This window comes from Marmota monax, unplaced genomic scaffold (genome assembly GCF_021218885.2).
Source record: "Marmota monax isolate L192 unplaced genomic scaffold, Marmota_monax_Labrador192_F-V1.1 WCK01_AAM20220418_F8-fsc00187, whole genome shotgun sequence".
NCBI classification, from domain to species: Eukaryota; Metazoa; Chordata; class Mammalia; order Rodentia; family Sciuridae; genus Marmota; species Marmota monax.
Window position 1 is genome coordinate 1,077,969 of NW_026694837.1, and position 21,440 is coordinate 1,099,408.

General features: G+C 35.9%; 1 protein-coding gene across 7 annotated transcripts in view; it reads right to left on the minus strand.

Annotated features, from left to right (window-relative positions):
- Runx2 (RUNX family transcription factor 2) overlaps positions 1-21,440 on the minus strand; it is a 236,039-nt gene that overhangs the window by 125,385 nt on the left and 89,214 nt on the right. Inside the window, exon 6 of one of the 7 annotated variants that reach the window (XM_058573175.1) lies at positions 12,400-20,963. The exons of the other annotated variants lie outside the window; for them this stretch is intronic. Coding sequence (XP_058429158.1) covers positions 20,938-20,963 — 26 coding nt within the window. The 3' untranslated portion in view covers positions 12,400-20,937. Of the gene's footprint in view, positions 1-12,399; positions 20,964-21,440 lie in introns of those variants that run through there. 7 annotated transcript variants of the gene reach the window in all.

Below are 21,440 nucleotides of genomic sequence, written 5' to 3' on the forward strand. Positions count from 1 at the left end.
TCCCGTGGTGTTAGCAAAGATTGACTAACCAAGCAACTGAGATACCATTGTCATGGCCCAGTGCTGCAGAGAAGATTTACCCCACCAAAGCCCTTCTATTGGGTACATAATGTCACCAACCCCATTGTGGGGAACTAAACTCAAGCTCAAAGGAATGAAATTATTTCCTCAGGGTTACAGTAAATAAATGGTGGCCTGGGATCTGGCCCTAGATCTGTGGGGCTCTGCTACTACAGTCTCCTCTAAGGTGCATAGATTCAGGTCATTTTCAAGAGAATTCTAACAGCTGCCCATAGCTCATGGAGGGTAATGATGAAAAGGCTCCTGATCAATTATCAATGACAGCCCTTTGGATTAAGATAGGGGGGACACAGAATAGGGAGGCTAATGCCTGCCTCTGATTTGCCATGCTTAACCAGCCCCGGAATTTGGATACTGTTTTTACTACTAATGTTCTCAGTGATCAGAAGCAAATGGCATTTTATATTCCTCAGGTTATTATTACAGAAAAGACAGTCCTAGCTAGAAAATATGTGAATTGAGACTCAGAATCCTGAAGTTCCTGAATAATCCTATGTTCAACCAAACTAAGGCAGGTTCAACCAAAACTCTTCTGTAAGAATACTGAGAAAAGAGATGCTGCTAATGTTGAAAAAGGAGATTAAGAAAAGCCAACAATCACCTTAAAGGCCAGTTTCTACCACTCCTGAACTGTGTTTTCAGAATTTTAATTCTCCACTTCATAAAGAAGCCATTATAAATCAAGGATCAGCCCAGTCTCAGACTATGTCTAACCAAATCTACTAGTGATCCAGAAGATAGGCCCTGGGAAAGGAGAAGTCAGCTCTAGGTGGCAGTTGATTATAAGGAAGAATCATGCAAAACCTGACAGTGTTGGTGAACCATTTTCTCAAATGCAATTCCCCAAAATAAGCAAAATAGACTGGAAAGGCTTCGTACCCTGGCAGGAACCAACAGTGCTGGTGCCATCCTGGACCTTAAGGCCTATGGCTCAAGCTGCCCAATGCCCCAGATCCAGAAACTGAACTGAATTACCACAGTGCTATTCAAGTCTCAGAAGTCAGCTCCAGCAGACTCCTCCACCCAAGGCCTAACACAGCCCATATTAACCTAGAGCCCAGGACAACAGGCATTAGCCTCAAAGCACATCCTGCCAGGATCCTCATCTTCGTCCTTTCGTCCTTTCTCCCTTCATGGTCAGATGCTTCCACTTACCTGTTCCCCAAGGTAGGCCTGGACTGGTCATGCCCTGGGATTGGTTCCTGTCCTAGGAGGAAATATATAAGAGGCTTCCTGATTGTGACAGAGGGCTGCCTTATATGCAAGGTCCTCTTTTGTTTGTGTTGTATCTTCCGCTCAGGTGGCTTATCTGGATTCCTGAATCCTTTTTCTTGTTCAACTTCCTGGTTCCTTAGAATTTCCTTGTTCTTTGCTGCCTACCTGGCCTGTGACTTCATGTCATGCTTTTCTACTCAGGCATGTGTATATTTCTAGATCTCTGCATTAGATACACACAAACATTGCAGGACCAACAATCTTGTCCCAACTTACCTTTCCAGTCTTGTCTCTCATTCTACTTCTTTTTGACTTTAACAATCTAGTCAAACTAAGGCCTTTTCCATTTCTCATTTTCCCATCTCTGCTGCCTTAGTTTTCCTTATTCTCTCAGCCCTTAGTATTCTCCTTTATACCTTACCTCAGTTTCTTGAAATTCTAAGCAGTCTTTAAAAATCTACTTCACAATCCCCTTCTTCCTGGGAGCTTCTTTGTACATTCTTGCATTACCTGCCCACCTCCCCCACCACGTCACCACAGCAATCCCTCCTTCTGGAGTTACTTAGTTCTTCATTGGTATCTCTCCTGTAGGCACCTTATCACCTGCCTCCACTGACTTTTAAATTTCTTAGGAATAGGAACCTTTGTCCTACTTAACTCTAATAAATGTGTTATAGATCCTCTCATATTAAAAAACATATAAAAATATTTTTTAAATTATGGCAAAACCAAATCTGACCTAAATTCTTGCTCCAAATGTAGTTTGTGAGTACCTTCAAACTTCTACTGGTACATCTTCAACTGCCATTCTTGACCTACTATACATCTGGGTATCTGAACCCAGTGCATCTCTTATTCTAGCCTGTGCCCTGGCTTGCCCTCTTGTTTGACCCATTGAACCTTTCTCTGACTCCTTTCAGTCCTAGTAAATGATCAGTTCTCACATTCAAGACTGACTCTCAAAAATAGTAAGTAAATATAACATCTCAAATTTGCACATTACTTTTTCACTGTTTTATACATCTGGCCTATCTTCACAAAGAGTCTGTAAAGGAGGAACAATAGGTAACAACTGATAATAAAGCTTAGTCAAAAAAAAAAAAAAAAGCCCATCTCAAGGACAGAGCTAGTTTAGTGGCAGAACCAAAGTGAAATCTTTAGGTTTCTCATTTGTGCTCCTTTCCCACTACTACTACACTTCCTTCACTAGCATGTACTACTTTTCAACCAAACAGAATTCCTAATAATGGAAACAACAATGTACCTTTAAAAATTAGGGACATTTCAACTATTTATTTTTAAAGTGATAGCTAGTATGCTTTCTCACATTAGATATTTGGATCCAGTGACATCAAAGACCAAACTATTACCTTCTATTTAAAATTGACTTACTTTGAAAAGAATTTATTTTTCCTTGTTGCTAGGATTTAGTCTAAAACCAGTACAAAAGTCTCTGCATTACATTGAGACAATGCTCCTTATGTAACTTCCAAATCCAAATGTGGTGTTGCAGTAACTCGTTCCTCTGACAGTCTCAGAGTCTTTCCACTCAAGCCCTGCACACGGAATTAACTCAAAACTTCTGCAAGAAAAACGTCCCTTTTAGAGTTTGATTTGGCATCAATTTCAAAGAGCTGTTTGTATATTTTAGAATATGTAGAATTTTCCTTTGATTGAAACCTCTCTTTTAACAATGGACAAGAGATGATTTCTCTTCTGAGTGATTTAAATAAAAACAAACACATCTTAGTTACATACAGCCTTGTTCTCAGAATGTGTTTTTTTTTTTTTTTTTGAGAGAGAGAGAAATCAAACCCTACAGATTGTTAAGCATTTGGCAAAAGCCTTCAAACAGCCAAAGTCAAATAGTGAAATTTTTCTTGTTTTAGGAGATAAACAAATACTACAGCAAATCAGGGGAAAAAAAAAATCGAGACCTCCTTTCACTTTCTCCTCTGCTAGATAACACTCTTCCTGATACATACACACACACACCCCTCCAGAGGGGTTTCATCTCAATGTTTATTCCTGGTGCTATAGCAATAAACTTGCCACAAATGGACATTTTCAACATCTGTTTGTGGCTACTCCCAGACTCCTTGTATTTCTCTGGGACGTGAAGCCTTCTGTCTCCCAAGTGTAAACAGACACACCTAATTATGTATTAAGGTGTCTGAGAGGAGCTACTTGTTTTGATGACCAAAAAAAAAAGGCGGGGAGGTGGGGGGGAGGTTGGTGAGAGAGTAAGTAAGGTCTGCTCAGTGAGCTGTGGGACAAGGGGCAAACACACAGCACTCCAGTAGTAGCTCCTCAGTGAAGTTCTCCGCCTTCCAAGGACAAAATCCAAGTCCTATTTTTTTCAGTCTGAGAATAATGTTCACTGAGACCACTCCAGATGTGGTCCAATACAGCTGGTGACTGATCAAGAGAGATGGTGCTACTACAGATGAAAAGCAAAACCTACTCAATCTCTTCAGAAGGACTTAATTTTAGGGTAAAAAGAGGAAAGGAGCAAAAGAGGAGGAAAAGATGGTTCCACGTGAGATTGTTCTGTTTTGTTTTTTCCTTCAGGTCACAATGGCCATGTACAGCAATAAAAAAAAAAAAAAAAAAGAAGGAAGGAAGGAAGGAAGGAAGGAAGGAAGGAAAAGGAAAAGGGAAAGGGAAAGAGAAAGAAAAGAAAAGAAAAATGAATATCTGCAGCCTATGAGGAAGGTAGCAGGAGAAAATAATTCTAGAGCATTGGTCCAACAGTAGGAAATGTGGGTGCTGGCCTCAACACTGCCCCCACTGAGCAGGATGATGAGAATGGAATTCCTTCTTCCTGACCAACATGTTATCCAGTTAAAGGAGGGAATTTGACTAACTTATCTCCATGGGCTTTTCAGATCTAAAAGTCTGATTCTGCTACAAATGAGACAATTCTGAGAATTCCAAAACTATCATCAAAAATTCTACTAGAATTCCTGTAAAGAGAAGTCCCATTCATTAAAAAATAGCATTACAGTTTTCAAAATGAGGTGATAAACTTACATACCCAATGAGCAAAAAAAAAAAAAAAATCTAGGTTTTCTCTCCAGTTACAAAATGTCAATTCAACATTTTAGAATATTTACCCATAAAATAAAAATATGTAATTATTAACAAAACTTTGTAACACAAGCCAAAATAAAATAGAAACACCATTAGTTTTTTAAGAAAACTTTTATCATTAAGGTAAATGGAGGTTAAAACTAATGTTAGATTTACACATTCAATGAGTAATGTGAGCCATTTCTTTATTCTTTGTTCTAGATTCTTTAAGCAAATTGATTTAAGTTATCTGAAGTTAAATAATTTTTATATCAACATTTCAATTCCTACAAGGTAGGATATGCTGTTATATATAATTTAAGTAGCCTTAAATTTCTTTTTCTTATATATAAAAACACAGACTTTGAATTTTAATATGCCATTAGTATGAACATTTTAGCTTCTAGAATAAAATGTTTCTATTTATAAAATTGGGAGGTAGACTATTTCCACTACTATTTCTCGTTAGAGATTTGGTAAGTTTTACTTTATTTTGAGTCCCCTGACCTGCATCAAGCATGTGTGCTGGCTACTCAGTAGGAGCTACTGGTGTTATCTAGTTGTGGCCTTTAAGAACAGTAAAATATTGGGCTGGGGTTGTGGCTCAGCGATGGAGCGCTCACCTAGCACGTGTGGGGCACTGTGTTAGATCCTCAGCACCACATAAAAATAAATAAATAAAATAAAGGTTTTTTTTTTTTTTTTTTTTTAAGAACAGTGAGATAAAATTCTTCTTTGGATGATACCCAATTGGGCTTCTGTAGCAAAAGTCTGATTTTGAAGTAGAGATTCCTATGATAAAGCATAGTAGGAAAAAGTATATTATTTGGAGTCAAAGACCTGGGGTTAGGTTTTTATTCTCCCTCTCTTTCACATGTGACTCAAGACAAGTCTTTGTCTCTAAGCCCTAATTTCCTACTGGCAAAATACAAACCATAATGATAGTGATACTCCAATGAATTGTTGTAGTGATTAAATAAGATAATGTCTGTCAAAGTGTTTTCTATGTATTTAAAACAACTAGTTACATAGCATTCACATTGTTCTAGGTGTTATATGTAATCTAGAGATGATTTAAAATACATAGGAGGATGTTCACAGGTTATATGCAAATACTGCATCTTCTTATATAAGGAACTTGAACATCTGTGGATTTTTGGTATTTACAGAGGGACCTGGAACCATTTTTATTTTCAACTTTAGACTTGGTTGGTATGATTATTCCCATTTTTCTCTGCACTTAATTTGTCTTAGGTTCTAATATGGTATACTTCATCTCTAAGCCTTAAATAATTTCTGCCTTCAGAAAAGCTACTATTTCAGATGATGTGAGTGTCCTGGGTCTTTTTAATTTCCTTACTCTCTGGAGTTCCTGAACTACAGCAGAAGATGCTTCTGAAGATGCCTCCTCCTTCCTGCTGGAGTCCTTAGTTTTTTTCTTCATGTTCTTTGCACCTGTCCAAGGCTCTGTCTCCTGGCTAACACTGCCTCTGGGCCGGTGCCTTTGGAGACAGTATCTTGACAGGCTAACAGAGTATACTTGTCAGTTAACTGTGCTGGGCCATGGGCCTCTTTACATGCAATGTGGTGCTGTGGGAACTCAACAATACTAACACAGAGACTGTATTTTTATCTTTTTATTCTTTTCCTGTTTCTCTCAGTGATAACCTCATTATTATATTTTTAAAGCCTCTTTGTCTGCCACATTTTTAGGTAACTTAAGCATTTTCATTCAATGTGAATGGCTCTATTTCACTTTCTACATAATCCAAACTGGTTCTGTTTGACTTCTAGAAACCTTCAGGAATATTTTTTCAAATTTTCAATGAGAAGTTCTATAATATGCAGTTTGAAATTTAACTTTATTAAAGTATTTGTAGGAAGACCCTCAGGTGGGGTTCACTTTGATGAAATAGTTTTTTAGTTACCAGGAAGCATAGTAAAGAAGAGCAAAAGATGCAAATTAGCATCCATTAGGGACCCATGGCATAAGCTGTGGTTCTATGAAGCCAAAACCAACACTTCAAATACCAGCTTCGGAAACTACAAAAAGCTGAAATATAACCGTTCAGTTTTCTAGCTTTAAGTTCCTTAATTATGTATTTAGTTACCTATCTCTCTAACCCATTTTTGAGATGATTTTCAATAATGTAGTTAAAAAGATCAGTAAAAAGCCATAACTGGAAAGGACTGTGAGGATGAGCAAGCCTAGCCTCTCATCTTCAGATGAGGCAATTTAATTATAATACATCTGTACCAATAGGATTCAGACCCTCTGGCTCATGGGGAGAAAACACCCATCTTTCTAGTATATCACCCTCTCTTTATAGCTTATTTATTTTAAAAATTACTAGACAATTTTTTATCCAGTGGCTCATTATTTGCTATTTGTCAGTCTGGCTTTGCACTCTCCTTACAGTGATTTTTTTTTTTAACTTAGATTCTCTTTTACTGTACCCTTCTAAATAAAAAGGCCACAGAAAGTTTGAAAAGTACATCTGTCAGCAAAAGAAACAGCAGATTTGTCATCCAGTTTCAACCTATAAAGTTTTCAGAGCTCTTAGAATTATTCTTTATTTCCTACATGGATTTCCTTTGAATGGCATCTTCTTCTGGGTCCTTTGAACTTCCAAAACTCAAAATAAAGCCATCAAGTACAGTTTCAGTAGCTTAGTGCACTGGGGAATGTGCTTTCTAGGTCCTGACTCTACTGTTCTCCATTCTTTTAAAATAAACCAACAAACAAATGGATCTAGTGATTTTCAATACCCACACCTCTGTGTTTTGGGATTACAAGCAGAAGAGGAAACACGACCAAGCTCAGCAGGAATTTTGTTACTTTTCAAACAGGAAATGTAGGAAAAACTGCTCATATATCCATAAGGTCTTGAAGCTAATTTCTATAGCTCCCAAATTGAAGATTTTCATGAGGAAGAAGCTCTTTTTTAAAATTTTTTTTTGTATAGATGGACAAAATGCCTTTGTTTTGTTTGTTTATTTTATGTGGTGCTGAGAATCAAACTCAGTGCCGTCATGCATGCTAGGCAAGCACTCTGCCACTGAGCTACAGCCCCAGCCCAGAAAGAAGCTCTTTTTAGGGCACAGTTAACGGATCTGAGGAGGGAGTAATGGCTTAGTACAACAGTTATGCCGACAGCTTTCTCTTTTAATTATAGCTTGTGGTTAAGGTTCTGCTTAGAATGAGTTCCTCATCCTTAGTTAAAGAGCCTTTCTATTTCAGATGTGCCCCAATTTCCCAGTCCTCTAGGAAGAAGCTGTGCTGGATGTCTGTTCCATTCATGTAGAGGACAAGTGCTAATATATTGCTCAGCTTTGAACTTTTCTCAAATGCAGGGTTATTAGCTTACAAGCTGGAGTTACTACTAGTCTCTTGCTCAGCATTCTCTTTACTTCAAGGACACTGCCACACACTACCCAACATGACCAGCAGAGCCAGCTTAGTCACACCTGGCAATTTTTATTTCAGTCCATTTTAAAAGCGGCAAAAGGAACTGGTGTGAAAAAGCTATGAAAGATAAGAAAACATACTACCTGCATTTTAAGAGGAAGAGAACATACAATACTCAAAATTCATCTCACCATTATACACTACTAAACTGAAGTCTGGGTTTACACAGTGCCAAAGAAGGGACGCTACTGGAAATAATCAGATTATTGTTAATCTGATTTTTGAAAATTAATAATTTTTAACCAAACCAAACAATTTGGTTCTTAAAATAGATTTCTGGACTGAATTTTCCAGGTGGGTGGTTCTGTACTCACCTAATAAGTCAAGTAATTCCTGCATTACCACTTCATTTTGGAGTGTATGAATAGTATCAAAACAATAATTAAAAATTTATAAGATGCAATATTACTCCTTTCAAAGTAAACTAACAATTGGGAGAAAGCATCTACAAAAGGCTTTTGATGACCTAGCCAAATGCTCTTCTCTCCACTCCAGCAGCTCCATCCCACCACTTCTGGGCAAGCCACCATCCTTCCATAAGAGTGACTGCCACACCTACAGACCACACTCTTTTCTTCCTTCCTTACCCACTTCTAATTCTCTACCCAACAGTGAGAGTGGTCATTTGTAAACAGAAATCAGTCTGCATCATGGCTCTGCTTGACACCTGACAAAGTTAACACTGCACACAACAGCAAATCCAAAACCCTGATCTTGATCAGTAGAGGCTCTTGAAGTCCCTGACTTCCTGTCGTCTACATACTCCAGCCATGGGGCATCCTTCTTGAACACTCCAAAACCTTACTACCTAAGGGCTCTTTCACTAGCTTTTCTTACCACCTGGAATGTTCTCCCTTCTCCTGATCTTTACAGTGCCAAGTCCTTGTTATTGAGATCTCAGCTCAAAGACTGACTCCTCCTCACATCACCTAGTTTTACTTTTTTCATAGTGCATATCTATCTCTGGTTAATATTTTCGTATTTTCAATTGCTTTCCTTTCCAGTAACAGCTAACATTTACTGAGTGCCATTACTCTAAGGGCTTTACACATTCTTTAAACAATCTTTTGAGGCATTGTTTAAAGTATTACTATTATCACTGTTATTACCATATGCCCATTTTTCCAACAAAGAAATGAGGAACGAACCAGCTGAGTAAACTCTGCAATGATACAGCTAGTGGGTGAAGAAGTCTGGACTTGCACAGGAAATCAGGTTCCAAAGACTAAGTGTTTAATCTCTATGTCATAAGCCAATAGCAAAAGCTCCATGCGTTTTTCTGTCTTGTCCATCAGGATCTACTGAGTCCATTTAGTGAGTAGAACAGTGTTCAATGAATGAGTGAATTTAATGTTGGTAATAATTTGTATTAATAGACATTTTTATCATGTGATCATAAAACACTAAGACAAAAATGGTTCATTTTTTTATGGGGAGTATACTTTATTCACATACTTAAAATCTATAACTAGTAAAAGGAACTCTGTTGTGATTCAAATCACACTTTCTCTAAATATATCTAATTTCTTCAATATAGAAAGCCTTTCCTCTGATCTCATATGTTTTCTTAACAGAATTCACTTTTTTTTTTTTTTTTTTTTTTTTTTTTGAGGTAGAGTCTTGCTATACTGCCCAAGCTGTCTCTAACTCCTGGGCCCAAGCAATCCTCCTGCCTCAGCCTATTGAGTAGCTAGAATTACAGATACGGATTACTGGTCCCAGCAGAATTTACTTGTTCTTGTGTCTTGGTAACTCTTGGCTCATTTCTCCAGAAAGATAAATTATACCTCATTATAGCCATTCTCAGGTAAAGAAGATTAATGCAAATAAATTACATAAAATGGTATAAAATATCAATAAAATAAAGTTCCTTAACTTTAAATTAAATCTGAGGTTTAAAATCTGTCCATGGACTGTGTTACACACACACATATATGGGGTTTCACCTTAAGCCTCTACTGGAATCAAACATCAAGTTCTAGATGTATAACTTTTTTACTTTAATCACCTGACCTTAGGTTCTTCCCTTCAGAATCTACTGAAGTGCAAAAGAAAGATTTTCTTACCATCAATCTGTAGTTATTCCTATTAATTTAGTTCTTCAATGAAATACTATCCTAGCCTTTGTTGTTATTATTGATGATAGTATTTAGTTTTCTGATATAATGATTACTAAATCTTTCCTGTATGAAAACCTACCTTTTCAGGCTTTAATTTAGAAAAACAGACATCCAAAACTATGCTATGTTGGAAAACATCTTGCCCAACTAACTCAGTTCACACACAGGAAACTAAGACCCATAGAAATCCAGTGACCTGCTCAAGAACCTAGGAGCACATCCAAAGTTAAAAGAGAGGCTCCTCAATTCTTAGCTAAGCTCTGTGCCCAACACACTGCCAACAATGCTATGAGTGTTTAATCATGAGGCCATATGCCTGGATCTTGGGGAATTGTCTATGGGAAAATGTTTTCCTGATAAACCAAATCAACACAATTTTATGGAATGACTATTATTTTATCAGTATTGATTTAATCGTCTTTTGAGATGTACGTTCCAATTCAAATGCTTCAACCATTTGCTGTATTACAGAAGTTATCTGAGGTTTTATGAACTCTTAAAAGGATACCTGTGACACTTCGAACGTCAGAGGACAACTTTAAATTTCTCTGTTGTCTATTCAGAGGGTCAAACTCAACTCTTTCCTCTTTGGCATCTTTTGGTCAATTCTACATGTACCTTTAAAGCCATGCTGAGAATATGTCGTTTTTCCAAGGTGTAGTCTAGGAAATTAGGGGGTTGTTTCCTTATATGCCACAACATTATTGTCAGATTTTTTTCCTCTTTTCTAAAGCCTGGTTTTATTTCCTTTGTAGTTTTTATTTAGATAAGATCCTTCTTAATTGTCTATGGATTTATTGTGACCACATCAATGGATTAATTATTGATTTATCATGAATCACTGCTCTGCTTGGCACAAGGTAAAGTGTGTTTATAACCATCATTATTATTTGTTATTATTATTCTCTTCACTATATAGCATTATTACTAATTAGCACAGGGAGCTGGAACAGTGAACATTTTGGTTGGAGAGAGAGCAGTAAACTTCAGATACTGAAACACTGGTCTTATTCTAGTCAATCATGCTTGGTTTTATTTCTAAGTTAGCCACTAAGGCCACAGTCTCTCTGGAAAAGACATGACATCTTCCTATTTAAGGAAAATATCCTTTGAGATATTAAGGAATAATGCTACCTGGGCCCCATTTTATTTTAACTTATATGACTTTCAGGGATTTGAAATTCAGTAATTTCTTGAGTCACATTAAAAAAAAAACAGTAATTTAGACAGTACAGTCATTCAAATGGGGTCCTTGGTTTACCTCTGACAGAGTTACTTAAACTCTGTCCCAATTAAATAAATAACATATGCCTTCCTGTTGCTGCTCTTCGGGAAGACAGACAAAATAAAGTACTGTCCACAAATAACTTGGAACAATTCAAATAAAAGTGCTGTCACTTTTTGTTTGTTTGCTTGTTTGTTTTACCCATCTGCTTTATTAATTCACATCTATAATCTTTAAAGCCATTTCCTTTAGGAAAATTGAAAAATCCATTCTCTCTGTACAGATGATACTTTGAGTTGCTTCAATGATTATATTTTCAACTTGAAAAAAAATTACCTGTGTTGTGTGCGGCTTCATAATGCTTCTTAAGATATGACAAGAATATATAAGATCTTATCTTTTTTTCAGCTAAAAAAAGTAAAATTTTATCTTATAATAATATATTAATCCTATCATATATTAATTATAAAAAGGGTTTTTTACTTGTTTAGTTACCTATTTTCTAGTTTCCCTCATAATTATTTCTACATATTAGCAAACCTAAGAGCTAATTTAACATAATCATGCAGTTTTTTTGTTCCTTTTCTACCAGCAGTGATCAATTAATATTTCCTAAGAGGTTAATGCTCAATGAAGTAACAAAATGATACTAAAACCTAGTGATTTCAATGGTCTCATTTTTCCTGAACAAAGTATTACCTCGGTTTATTTTTATTAATATAGCAAAAATAGACCAGTCAAGAATATTTATACGTATGTATATTCATTTTAAATTCAGCAAGTAGGTAAATACATGTACATGGGTGGGTATATGTTAAAATACAGGGTTAACAACGTTATTTCACTTCATCTGAGATATTAGCAAATTCCATAATACATCACGTGTTGAGACCCTTGTATTTATGGAAGTTGAAATTAAGGTAAATGGAAATGTCATTAGTCTCCTACAGTACCCCACCTCTACATCTATTAGCCAATCTCTAATGACAGACATCCCATCAGTAACTCTGAAGCTTGCAGCACTGACTACTAGGTAGCCTTTCCTGCTGAATGCCAAGTACATCCCATGAGCATACACATAAAGAGTACTGAAGTAGGAATTACAAAGAGATTGAAAAGGATCAGGAGGCCAGGCCCTTGGCCTAGGGGAGCTTTCAATCTAGCTAGGGGAGCTTTCAATCTAGCTAAAATATATATATATATATATATATCCTGGTCATATCTTAAAAAACATTATGAAGCCACACACAACACAGGTAATTTTTTTCAAGTTGAAAATATAATCATTGAAGCAACTCAAAGTATCATCACAGAGGGAATGGATTTTTAAATTTTCCTAAAGGAAATGGTTTTAAAGTGGTTATAGATGTGAATTAATAGAGCAGATGGGTAAAACAAACAAACAAACAAAAAGTTTCCTTTCACTAAAATCCTGGGCATTCTTTGTTTATTCTAACATCTGCACAGGCTGGCTACATGATAAAACTGTGTCATATTGGCTTTCTGTTGTTTTCTTGGTAAGACTAAAAATTTCTTGTCTTTATGTCTTTTTCATTCCTTGCCTGCCTAAGCACATTTTAGGTATATGCTAAATACTTGCTGAGCTAAATTGAAATGATTCAAGTGAACTGAAAAAAGGATTCTTACCTAGGAAGGAATACAAGAGGCTATTATCATATGACATTATTAAAGTCTATAAAGCTCTTGGTAGGCAAAAATTATCACCTGAATTAAATGCAATAAGCCTAACAAGAACAATTGGAAAGTATCATACACGGATTTTTAAAAGCAGCTTTAAAAAGTTAAAAAATGGGGAAAATGCAGCTTGACTGAGCGGACAAATATGAAAAAATAGTGCAATGTGGTCACCAAAAGAAAAACAGTCATTTTAGCCCACCCTAGCAAAGGCTAAAAATAAAGGAGGAGTTCAACTCTGGTACCAGGCATTAAGACGGACACTGATAAACTACAGTGCACCCACAGACCACTGACCATGACAGTGAGGTGACATTAAACCACATCCCATAGGAAAGATTCAAAATGGAACAGGAGTATATAAAAATTCCAACTTGAAGAAGGTAAGAGTTCATGAGAAATAATAGTTGTCAAAACCAGAACTTTTGCTCTCTTTTAGAGGAATACCTTTGCCTTTGGTTTACAACTTAGTTAATATAATTTCTATCATTTCTCAGAAAAAAAAAACTTTGACACTTTATTACATGATGACTATAATTATTGTCAGATTCTAAATTAGAAATCAAAAATACTATTTGATCATTTGATTTCAAACTGGACCTAAAGTATGTCTTGGCATTATTACTAACTGTTGCTAACAGTTCTGGAAACAGATGTAGTCTTGATATGTGTTCTAAATATGAAACACATTGCAAAAAGTCTTAGAGACTTTAAAAAATATATACTGCTTATATACACTCTTACTGCACTATTTCCTGTCCTTATCAGTAATAAAGTTTCCCTTGTTTTGCCCTTTCTTATTCCAGGTGAACAATATCTTTTTTCTTCTCTTTCCCTTTCTTCTTCTACCTGCCCTTCTTCCTTTTTTTTCCCTATCTTCTTTCTCACTAATACTTGTTTCACTGCACATTACCAAGCACCTACTATATGCCAAAAACTGTGCCAAGCTACAAGGATTCAAAGGCACTGTCCTTGAGAAGTTTACTTTCTATAGAAAGAAAACAGCACATAATCAAAATATTATACTAAAAGAAGATGTGTACACATTAGAGGTGTGTCCAAAATATAGAGATGACACAGAGCAGATTCTAGATAAGAGAATGATTCACTAAGAGAAAAGTAGTAGCTGAAATGGGAATTCCTAAGAGGAACAACAGGATCCTCCCTACCAATGCAGAGAAGTGGGCTGCATGGAAGTAGAAAGCAGCATATGGCATATTTCAGAAATGCCAGGCATCTGCAAGAGAAAAGGAGCACTCTTTAACCAAAGGGTCAAATATTCTTGAAGGTAGCTAAGTAATTGCATAAATGGATTGTTATCTTTAACTAGGTCTATTTTATACTTGAGTTGATTGATATAAATGACTGCCTAAAGGTGAATGTTTAGAAATGTTATCTATGAGCAAAATTAAGAAAAATATTTTAATTAAAAAAACAGACTAAAGATACTAAAGATATGGAAAACCATTTGATAACAGTTTATATGGCAGAGGAACTACTTCCTTAGGAAGAAATGCATAAAATATTTTCTAACAAGAAAGATCACTGACAAAGTAACAAAAGGAATTAGGGAGATATTATTTCTAGGTGCAACGAGAACATCCTTATGTTTTTAAAATTACAACAGCATCCTTACAAAATAACACTATTAAATAGCAGAAAAAAATGCTCCCTCCTCTTAAGCTATGAAAAGACATGGAGGAGACTTAAATACATATTACTCAGTGAAAGAAGCCAGTCCAAAAAAGCTACATATTGTATGATTCCAACTATATGACATTCTCAAAAAGGCAAAACCAAAGAGACAGTAAAAATATCTGTAGCTGCTAATTTTTCTTAATTTTGCCCATTTCTAAACATTCCCCTTTAGGCAGTCATTTATATCAACTCTCCTTGGGAGGAGAGAAGAGAGGGCAAGATAAATAGGGGGTGTATAGGGTAGGGAAACTATTCTGTATGATTCTGTAGTGGTGGATACGTGGTAGTATACATATTGTCAAAACCCATAGTATTGCATAACACTTTGAAGGAAGCCTAAGGTAAACTATAGACTTAATTTCCTAACAATGTATCAATATTGATTCATCAGTTGTAACAAATGCAAGATGTAAGTAAAGGGGACAAAGTAGAATAGAAGATAATAGGGGAGATGTGGGAACTCTGTACTTTCTGCTCACTTTTTCTGTAAACCTAAAACTAGTCTAAAAAATATGTATTGATTTAAAAACACATACATAATATCATTTTTCTACTCTTTTGAAACTAGTGATGCAATGCAGTTTTCCACTGGCATTCACTTGGTAAGGTAAATTTCTTTACTAAAAGTCCTAAGAACAAATGGACAGATGTCATCTTAATCCTTGCAGAACCTCTAGAGTCATATAGATGGGCAATTTTGAGTAATTCATTTATACAGGACCACTGAGACACAATAAATGAACTGATTTTTCTTCAAATACCAAAGAATCTTTAATGACATTGAAAATAAAACTCTGGTTTCCTAAGTTAAATTGCCTCAACCTTCTTCTCAGATACAGTGCACCAGAGAAACCATTGTATCATGAGAAAATTAATACTTTTGGTGAAATGAGGCTCACACTCCCAGGTTTACTTCTATGAAAAGGAGACTATAGCAAATCTTTCAATAAAATTTACAACCATGTGTTCACCATTCCTGCATAAGCATGATTCCTTTCATTACTAAATCTTTTCCCTATGTGTGGGTGGTTGTACATGTGTCAGAACTAAATCCTCACAACAACAACTGACAAGAACCATGTATAAAACCAGAGTCAAATTATATAGAGAGGTTTCATTCTGAGCTTTCGTGCCTCAGTCTAGCTACAAATAACTGTAATTAGTCATATAATCAAACTTAAGTCAATTTTGTAAGCAGGGTCAACTGCCTCCAACTGATCTAGCAGGAATAGAAACCACTTCTTTGGTCCTCAGCACAAGTAAATCAAAAGTTAGAGTAAACTGAGATCCAAGTTAGATTAAAACACATCTACTCTTGTCAAAAGATAATCTATTTTTAGGGAAAGAAAGCATAATAAATTTTGACTTACAGAATGCAAAAAAACATCCAATCAATCATGGTTGATAAAAATGAATATTAAGCATTCCATTGTTAACACAGGGCTTTGCCTTTGTTTAGGGTCCATTAAATTTAATAACTTCCCCCTCTGTGGCTTTAAACAGAGAACTTCTTCAAAATAAGAGCAGCTCCTATTAAACTTAATTACTTGCCGGTGGCTGCTGTGGCAGAGGTATGTTTACCAAACAGGCGGCTCTTAATAAAGGAATGGGTCTGTAGTAAAAAGTAGATGTTTTATTATGGTTACTTTAACTTTCTGGTTTATTAGTATTAATTGCTGGAGTTTTCCTTTTAACCTTTCTTAAGGCGTTGTTCCCTCCTGTGCATTAGAGCTGCTAGGTTAAATGAATGCTCACATATACTTGGCACATTACTGAAGCTGCTGGTTTTAAAAACTTGACTCAGGGGACTTGGTAAAGACTAGGTTACAAGGAACTTTTTTAAGTGAACAATATCAAACACCACTGGGTTTGAAATTACATAAAACAATCCTCCTGACAGACCTCCAGTAACCAAATGCATTTTTCCACTGGCAATTTCTAGATTTTCTAGTAGTGATAAAATAATTTCTTAGTTAACTTTACTTACTAGACTAATGACTATTCTTTGACCTTTGGAAAGAGAAGTTTGATAACTGAGAGTCAGAAAAAGGAATAATTCTTCAATAGTCCTGTGCAGTTAAGTGAAATTTTTTAAAAATATTTTGAATGAAGAAACTCAAGACTATCTGCTTAAATAGTATTTTAAAAAACTTTCAGAAATATTATAGTTCTTAAATTTGTTCTATGTTTTAAAAATCTCACAATTACGGAGAAAAATCTTCCATATAACATGTAGTGACTTTCCAGAGCAACTAAGGCAGCCAACGTCTATGACCCTTCCCTATGCATTTCCAATGAATATCTCCAAAGTTTCTATGATTCCTCCAGAGAGCATCAGAGAAGTACACAATAACCAAGATCAGAGACAAATATGTATGTAAGTCCCTTCCACCTCCTGTGTGCCAAACAGTGGGACAGTGTTGGGTCAATCAAAGCTATTTCATTCAAATGGGTGAGATGGGAAGGAGTTATGTACAGTAAAAAAAAAAATCACGTAGGTTCTTCTTTAGGAAAATTATTAATAAGAGTTCATATCTGACCTTCAAGTCAAGAACCAGACTCTATAAACAGTTGTGCCTCTTTTCATGATAGGATTATTACATAAATACAAATACACTTTGAAGGTCAGCAATTATTTTGTAATAACCTCCAGAAAAGTAATTATAATCTTGTGTCAAGCTTCACAAGTGCTTTGAACATCCAAAATGCCATGGATGATATCATTACAATTATAAAGACATGCAATAGTTAGGGTTGTGTACAATTTGCTGGTCCTTGCTTTGTCACACCATGCACTTTTAACAGACTCACTTAGAAATAACTTTGGTTACCTCTGTATAGTGAAATATTCTTTTAAGACCATATAAAATTGAGATGACATATAAAATCATTTGGGGGATAAAGGATGGTACTTAAATACAGCTTATTACATGATAAGACCATACTTATCATAGTAAGTGAGGGGGAGGAGGACCAACTCCCACAGGGCTGCTTCAGCACTATAATGTCATCAGACTGGCTTCTGATATGTAGTATTTAGTCTTTACAATTTAACTGAGTATAATCCAAACACATTACAGTAAAGTAGACCCTACTTGTCAATTCTGTGGCAATTACATATTGTTCAGTTATAAACCTATAATCTATAACTGTTATATATTTATTTTTTTCTGTGTGATGGGGTTCAGGGCATTGAACCCAGAGGCATTCTATAACTGAGCTACATCCCCAAACCTCTTAATTAAATTTTATTTTCAGACAGGATTTCACCAAGTTGCCAGGGTTGGCTTCAAATTTGTAATCCTCCTACTTCAACCTCTCCAGAAACTGAGATTACAGTTATATGCCACTGAATTCAGCTCTATTATGATTCTTGTTACAATATTTAAGGTATATAAAATTAAGGAAATATTCCTGAGTCTTTATACTGTACTCTGAACTTTAAAATATGTAGTATACATCTTTCTCTGCAGTTAAGTAGGGATTGTAGATAATATACCTTTATCGTTTTATTTTATCTTTATTTCATTTATAATTTCTTTCCAAAAAGGATATGATGAAGGCTACAGGAATTAAATGATATAATATCATCATCATTATTATAATTCACTAAGTTCTAGCACTGTGCCACACTTGAAACAGTATTCTGAAGGAAGAAGAATAATAAAGGAAATTGTAAAATTAGGTCCTCTAAAGATCTTTAAATAGATTAAATCATGGTCTTTCTTTGACATGTTATTTTAGGATGAAACACAATTTCTTTCTTTCTAAAAATATCTTCCTACAGAATCTTTCTTTATTCCTCTAAGCCCTTGGAACAGAACATTATCATGCCTAGTCAAAGTAAGTGTAACTCAACATTTTCTATTTTATGACATAATTAAATAGCTATTTTTTCTTAATGTTTTATTGACCTTTTGGGAATAGCACCTAGTTGCTTTTATCCCTTTAAATATTATTTTAAATCTACATAATAAAAACAGAAAATGTGTGGGTACTTTTTTTAATTCTACCAAAATTTATTTAACTTTTTCCTATTTTAGGTTCTCTTCAATTATTCAATATTTTTTAAATACGTCAGTTGAATTTATTATTGTATTACAATGTCTTTCCTTTTTATTGGTTCTTTTTAGTTATATGTAATATTAGGATTCATTTTGATATAATTATAAAAGTACAGAACATAATTTGCTCTAATTTAGTCCCCAGTACTTCTCCTTTCTTCTATTCCTCTCTCCCTGTTTCCTTCCCTCTAAATGTATTAAGTACTTCCATGCACTATGTACTGTGTTAAGTGCTTTCTGAATGCCATGAGAATATTAGCTCATTTAAATATTTAAATATTCCAAAGGACTTTATTTTCTATGTGTTCTGTGGTGATCCATTTTTTAAATCCCCTTTAAAAGTTTAAAATTTTGTTTACTTGATTCATTTAGGCCAAGACTTGCCAACAAATTATGTATGGATATATAATTTTTAAAATATCAGCTATGATCTATTTGGCACATACTGTATCAGTCAGGCCTATCCTGAGTCCTTTATACCCTCACAATAATTGAGGAGATAAATATTTATCCCTATTACAAATAATAAAATCAAGTTTCAGACAAGTAAGAAGCTTGCCTGATATTTATAAAAGCTATAATTCAAACTTGGATCTGTACCTCTAATCTTACTATGTAAGTGAAAAACTGTATTCTTTCTCACCCAAAAATCATATAAGGACTGATTTCTGTTCATGAAAAGATGTACTGCTTTGGAAAGCATCTCAAAAAGGGATCACAGGACTGTTTAGGGATGTTGATGGAGGTTTATAGCTTAGCTGCCCATGTTACAGGGAAACAGCAGTTGTCCCAGGAGTTGTCTCAGTCGAGAGAGTTTTATTTACTAAGACATTGAAGCTCACACACACACACACACACACACACACACACACACACCTCATTATGAAGTCTCACTTGTAGAAGGCTCTATAGTCATGGATCTTAAGGATGGAGTTAGATATTGAGGAGAATAATAATAAAATAGAAACTGTTTAACCTGGCCTCTAGAAACCTATGAGTCAGGCTCGACTCCAAAGAGGTTCTCAGGATGGGTCCCAGTGAAGTAAAGAAGGTGCCCACTCCAGACATGACCCCCAAGTCCATCAGGCAGTGCTCCAGTGTGCAGGCACAACTCCGCAGCCAAGAGCAAGGTCAGGTGAAGCAGGGTTCCTCCAGTTCCCTGACAGTCCATGTCTAATTGTTTCTTCCTGTTTCCCTACATGCTGACAAGAGGGATTTTCTGTTCTCTGTATGTTTATACAGAACCTCCCACCTTGGCCCCATTTTACTTCTTTACCAATAACTCACAGAGATGCTTGTGAGGAGGAAAAAACTAGATTAAACTCACTTTTAAACCAGTTTAAGCAGGAGTTCATTTCTACATTTGGCCAAAGATCAATAAACAGCTGTATAACTAACCAGTTATCCTACCCACTTCTCTGTGGAACAGGAAGAGTTATGGTGTGTTTTATAGAAATTTTTAAGAACTTCTCAATAAACTGACTCAAAATAATCTGACTTGTTCTTCACTACACATGTAAATGATAAGCTGTGTTGACTATCTGTTCAAGCAGCATCCTTTCAATGTTATTGTCAATGGTTTTCCTGGTGAATTCACATACAAATACACTTCAGTAAGCAAATGCTATAGATAAGTGTCTCTATAACTATAACGGTCCCCTGAGGTTTTTTCTTCTAGGTACTGCTACAGAAAAAAAAAAGAGCAAAATCTGCTTCAGTTGCAGAGGGTTGGGCAGACGGAAGCCCAAAGAGACCTCTACACACAATAAATTTGCACAAATTTTGGCCCTATGTAAAATAAAACAGATTCTTGGTATGAAATACTGAAGGAAGGACCAGAACTAACTCAACACCTTCAAATTCTGGGACTTCACCCCGACACCAGCTTTTGTTATCCCATTCTGTGCCTACTCCTCCTTTCCTGTTTTTTTAATTAACGTCTGCCTAAAGGAGATAGAGATTCCAGTCAAGGGAGTTGATAACTAAAAGTCTATACTCTGCACAATTCTCCAGTAAATACCGTGTGATTCATAAAAATAGTAATAGCAATCATAAATGAAAAGTGGTTTTCCAAAGACTCTTGCAGTTCTCCCTCCACCCCTGTTTGTTCCCTACTCACCCCCATGGAAGTCCATCTGCTGCAGAAAATGTGAAGGCACTAGGACCAGAGAGACCTTTCCTGCTATTTGCTTGAGAAACAAAGCTTTCCCTCCTCCCAAGGTGAAAGAAATAAAGGAGTCTGAACTAATCAAAACCTGCAAGCCTGCTGGTGGAGCTTCAGCTTGTCAGTGATGCAACTCAGCGGAGAGAGTAACGGCTTCGAGCTTTGCAGAAAATGAGAGAGGGAGAGAAACAGAGACAGAAACACAAAGAGAAAGAAAGAAAGGCATTAACCTGGCCAGAAGTCACTCAGGTGCTTGGGGCCCGAACGCTGAGAAGACAGTCTGGCAACATGGGATGCAGTATGTGTGTGTGCTTCTATGCATGTGTCTTTAGCTATTCTTACAGGGGACAGCATTGTAGTTCATAGGTCAGGGTGAATGGACAGATTGTTTTTCTTATTCAAAGGACTCAAATGATTGGCTGAAGGCCTTTAACTTTTCTTTACTTGTTAGCCTAAAGTCTTACTGACATTTTCTGGCTCCCTATGATGAATGTGCCAGGATAAGAAGGAAGCAGCCATGTTCTTTTAGCACATGTACTTCCACCATGAGGCATAAATTTGTTGGGTACCTTTTAAATAGTGGATTTGTGGGTACTGAGGCTACCACATTAGAGTGACAGCAGTGTGCTGCATGCTT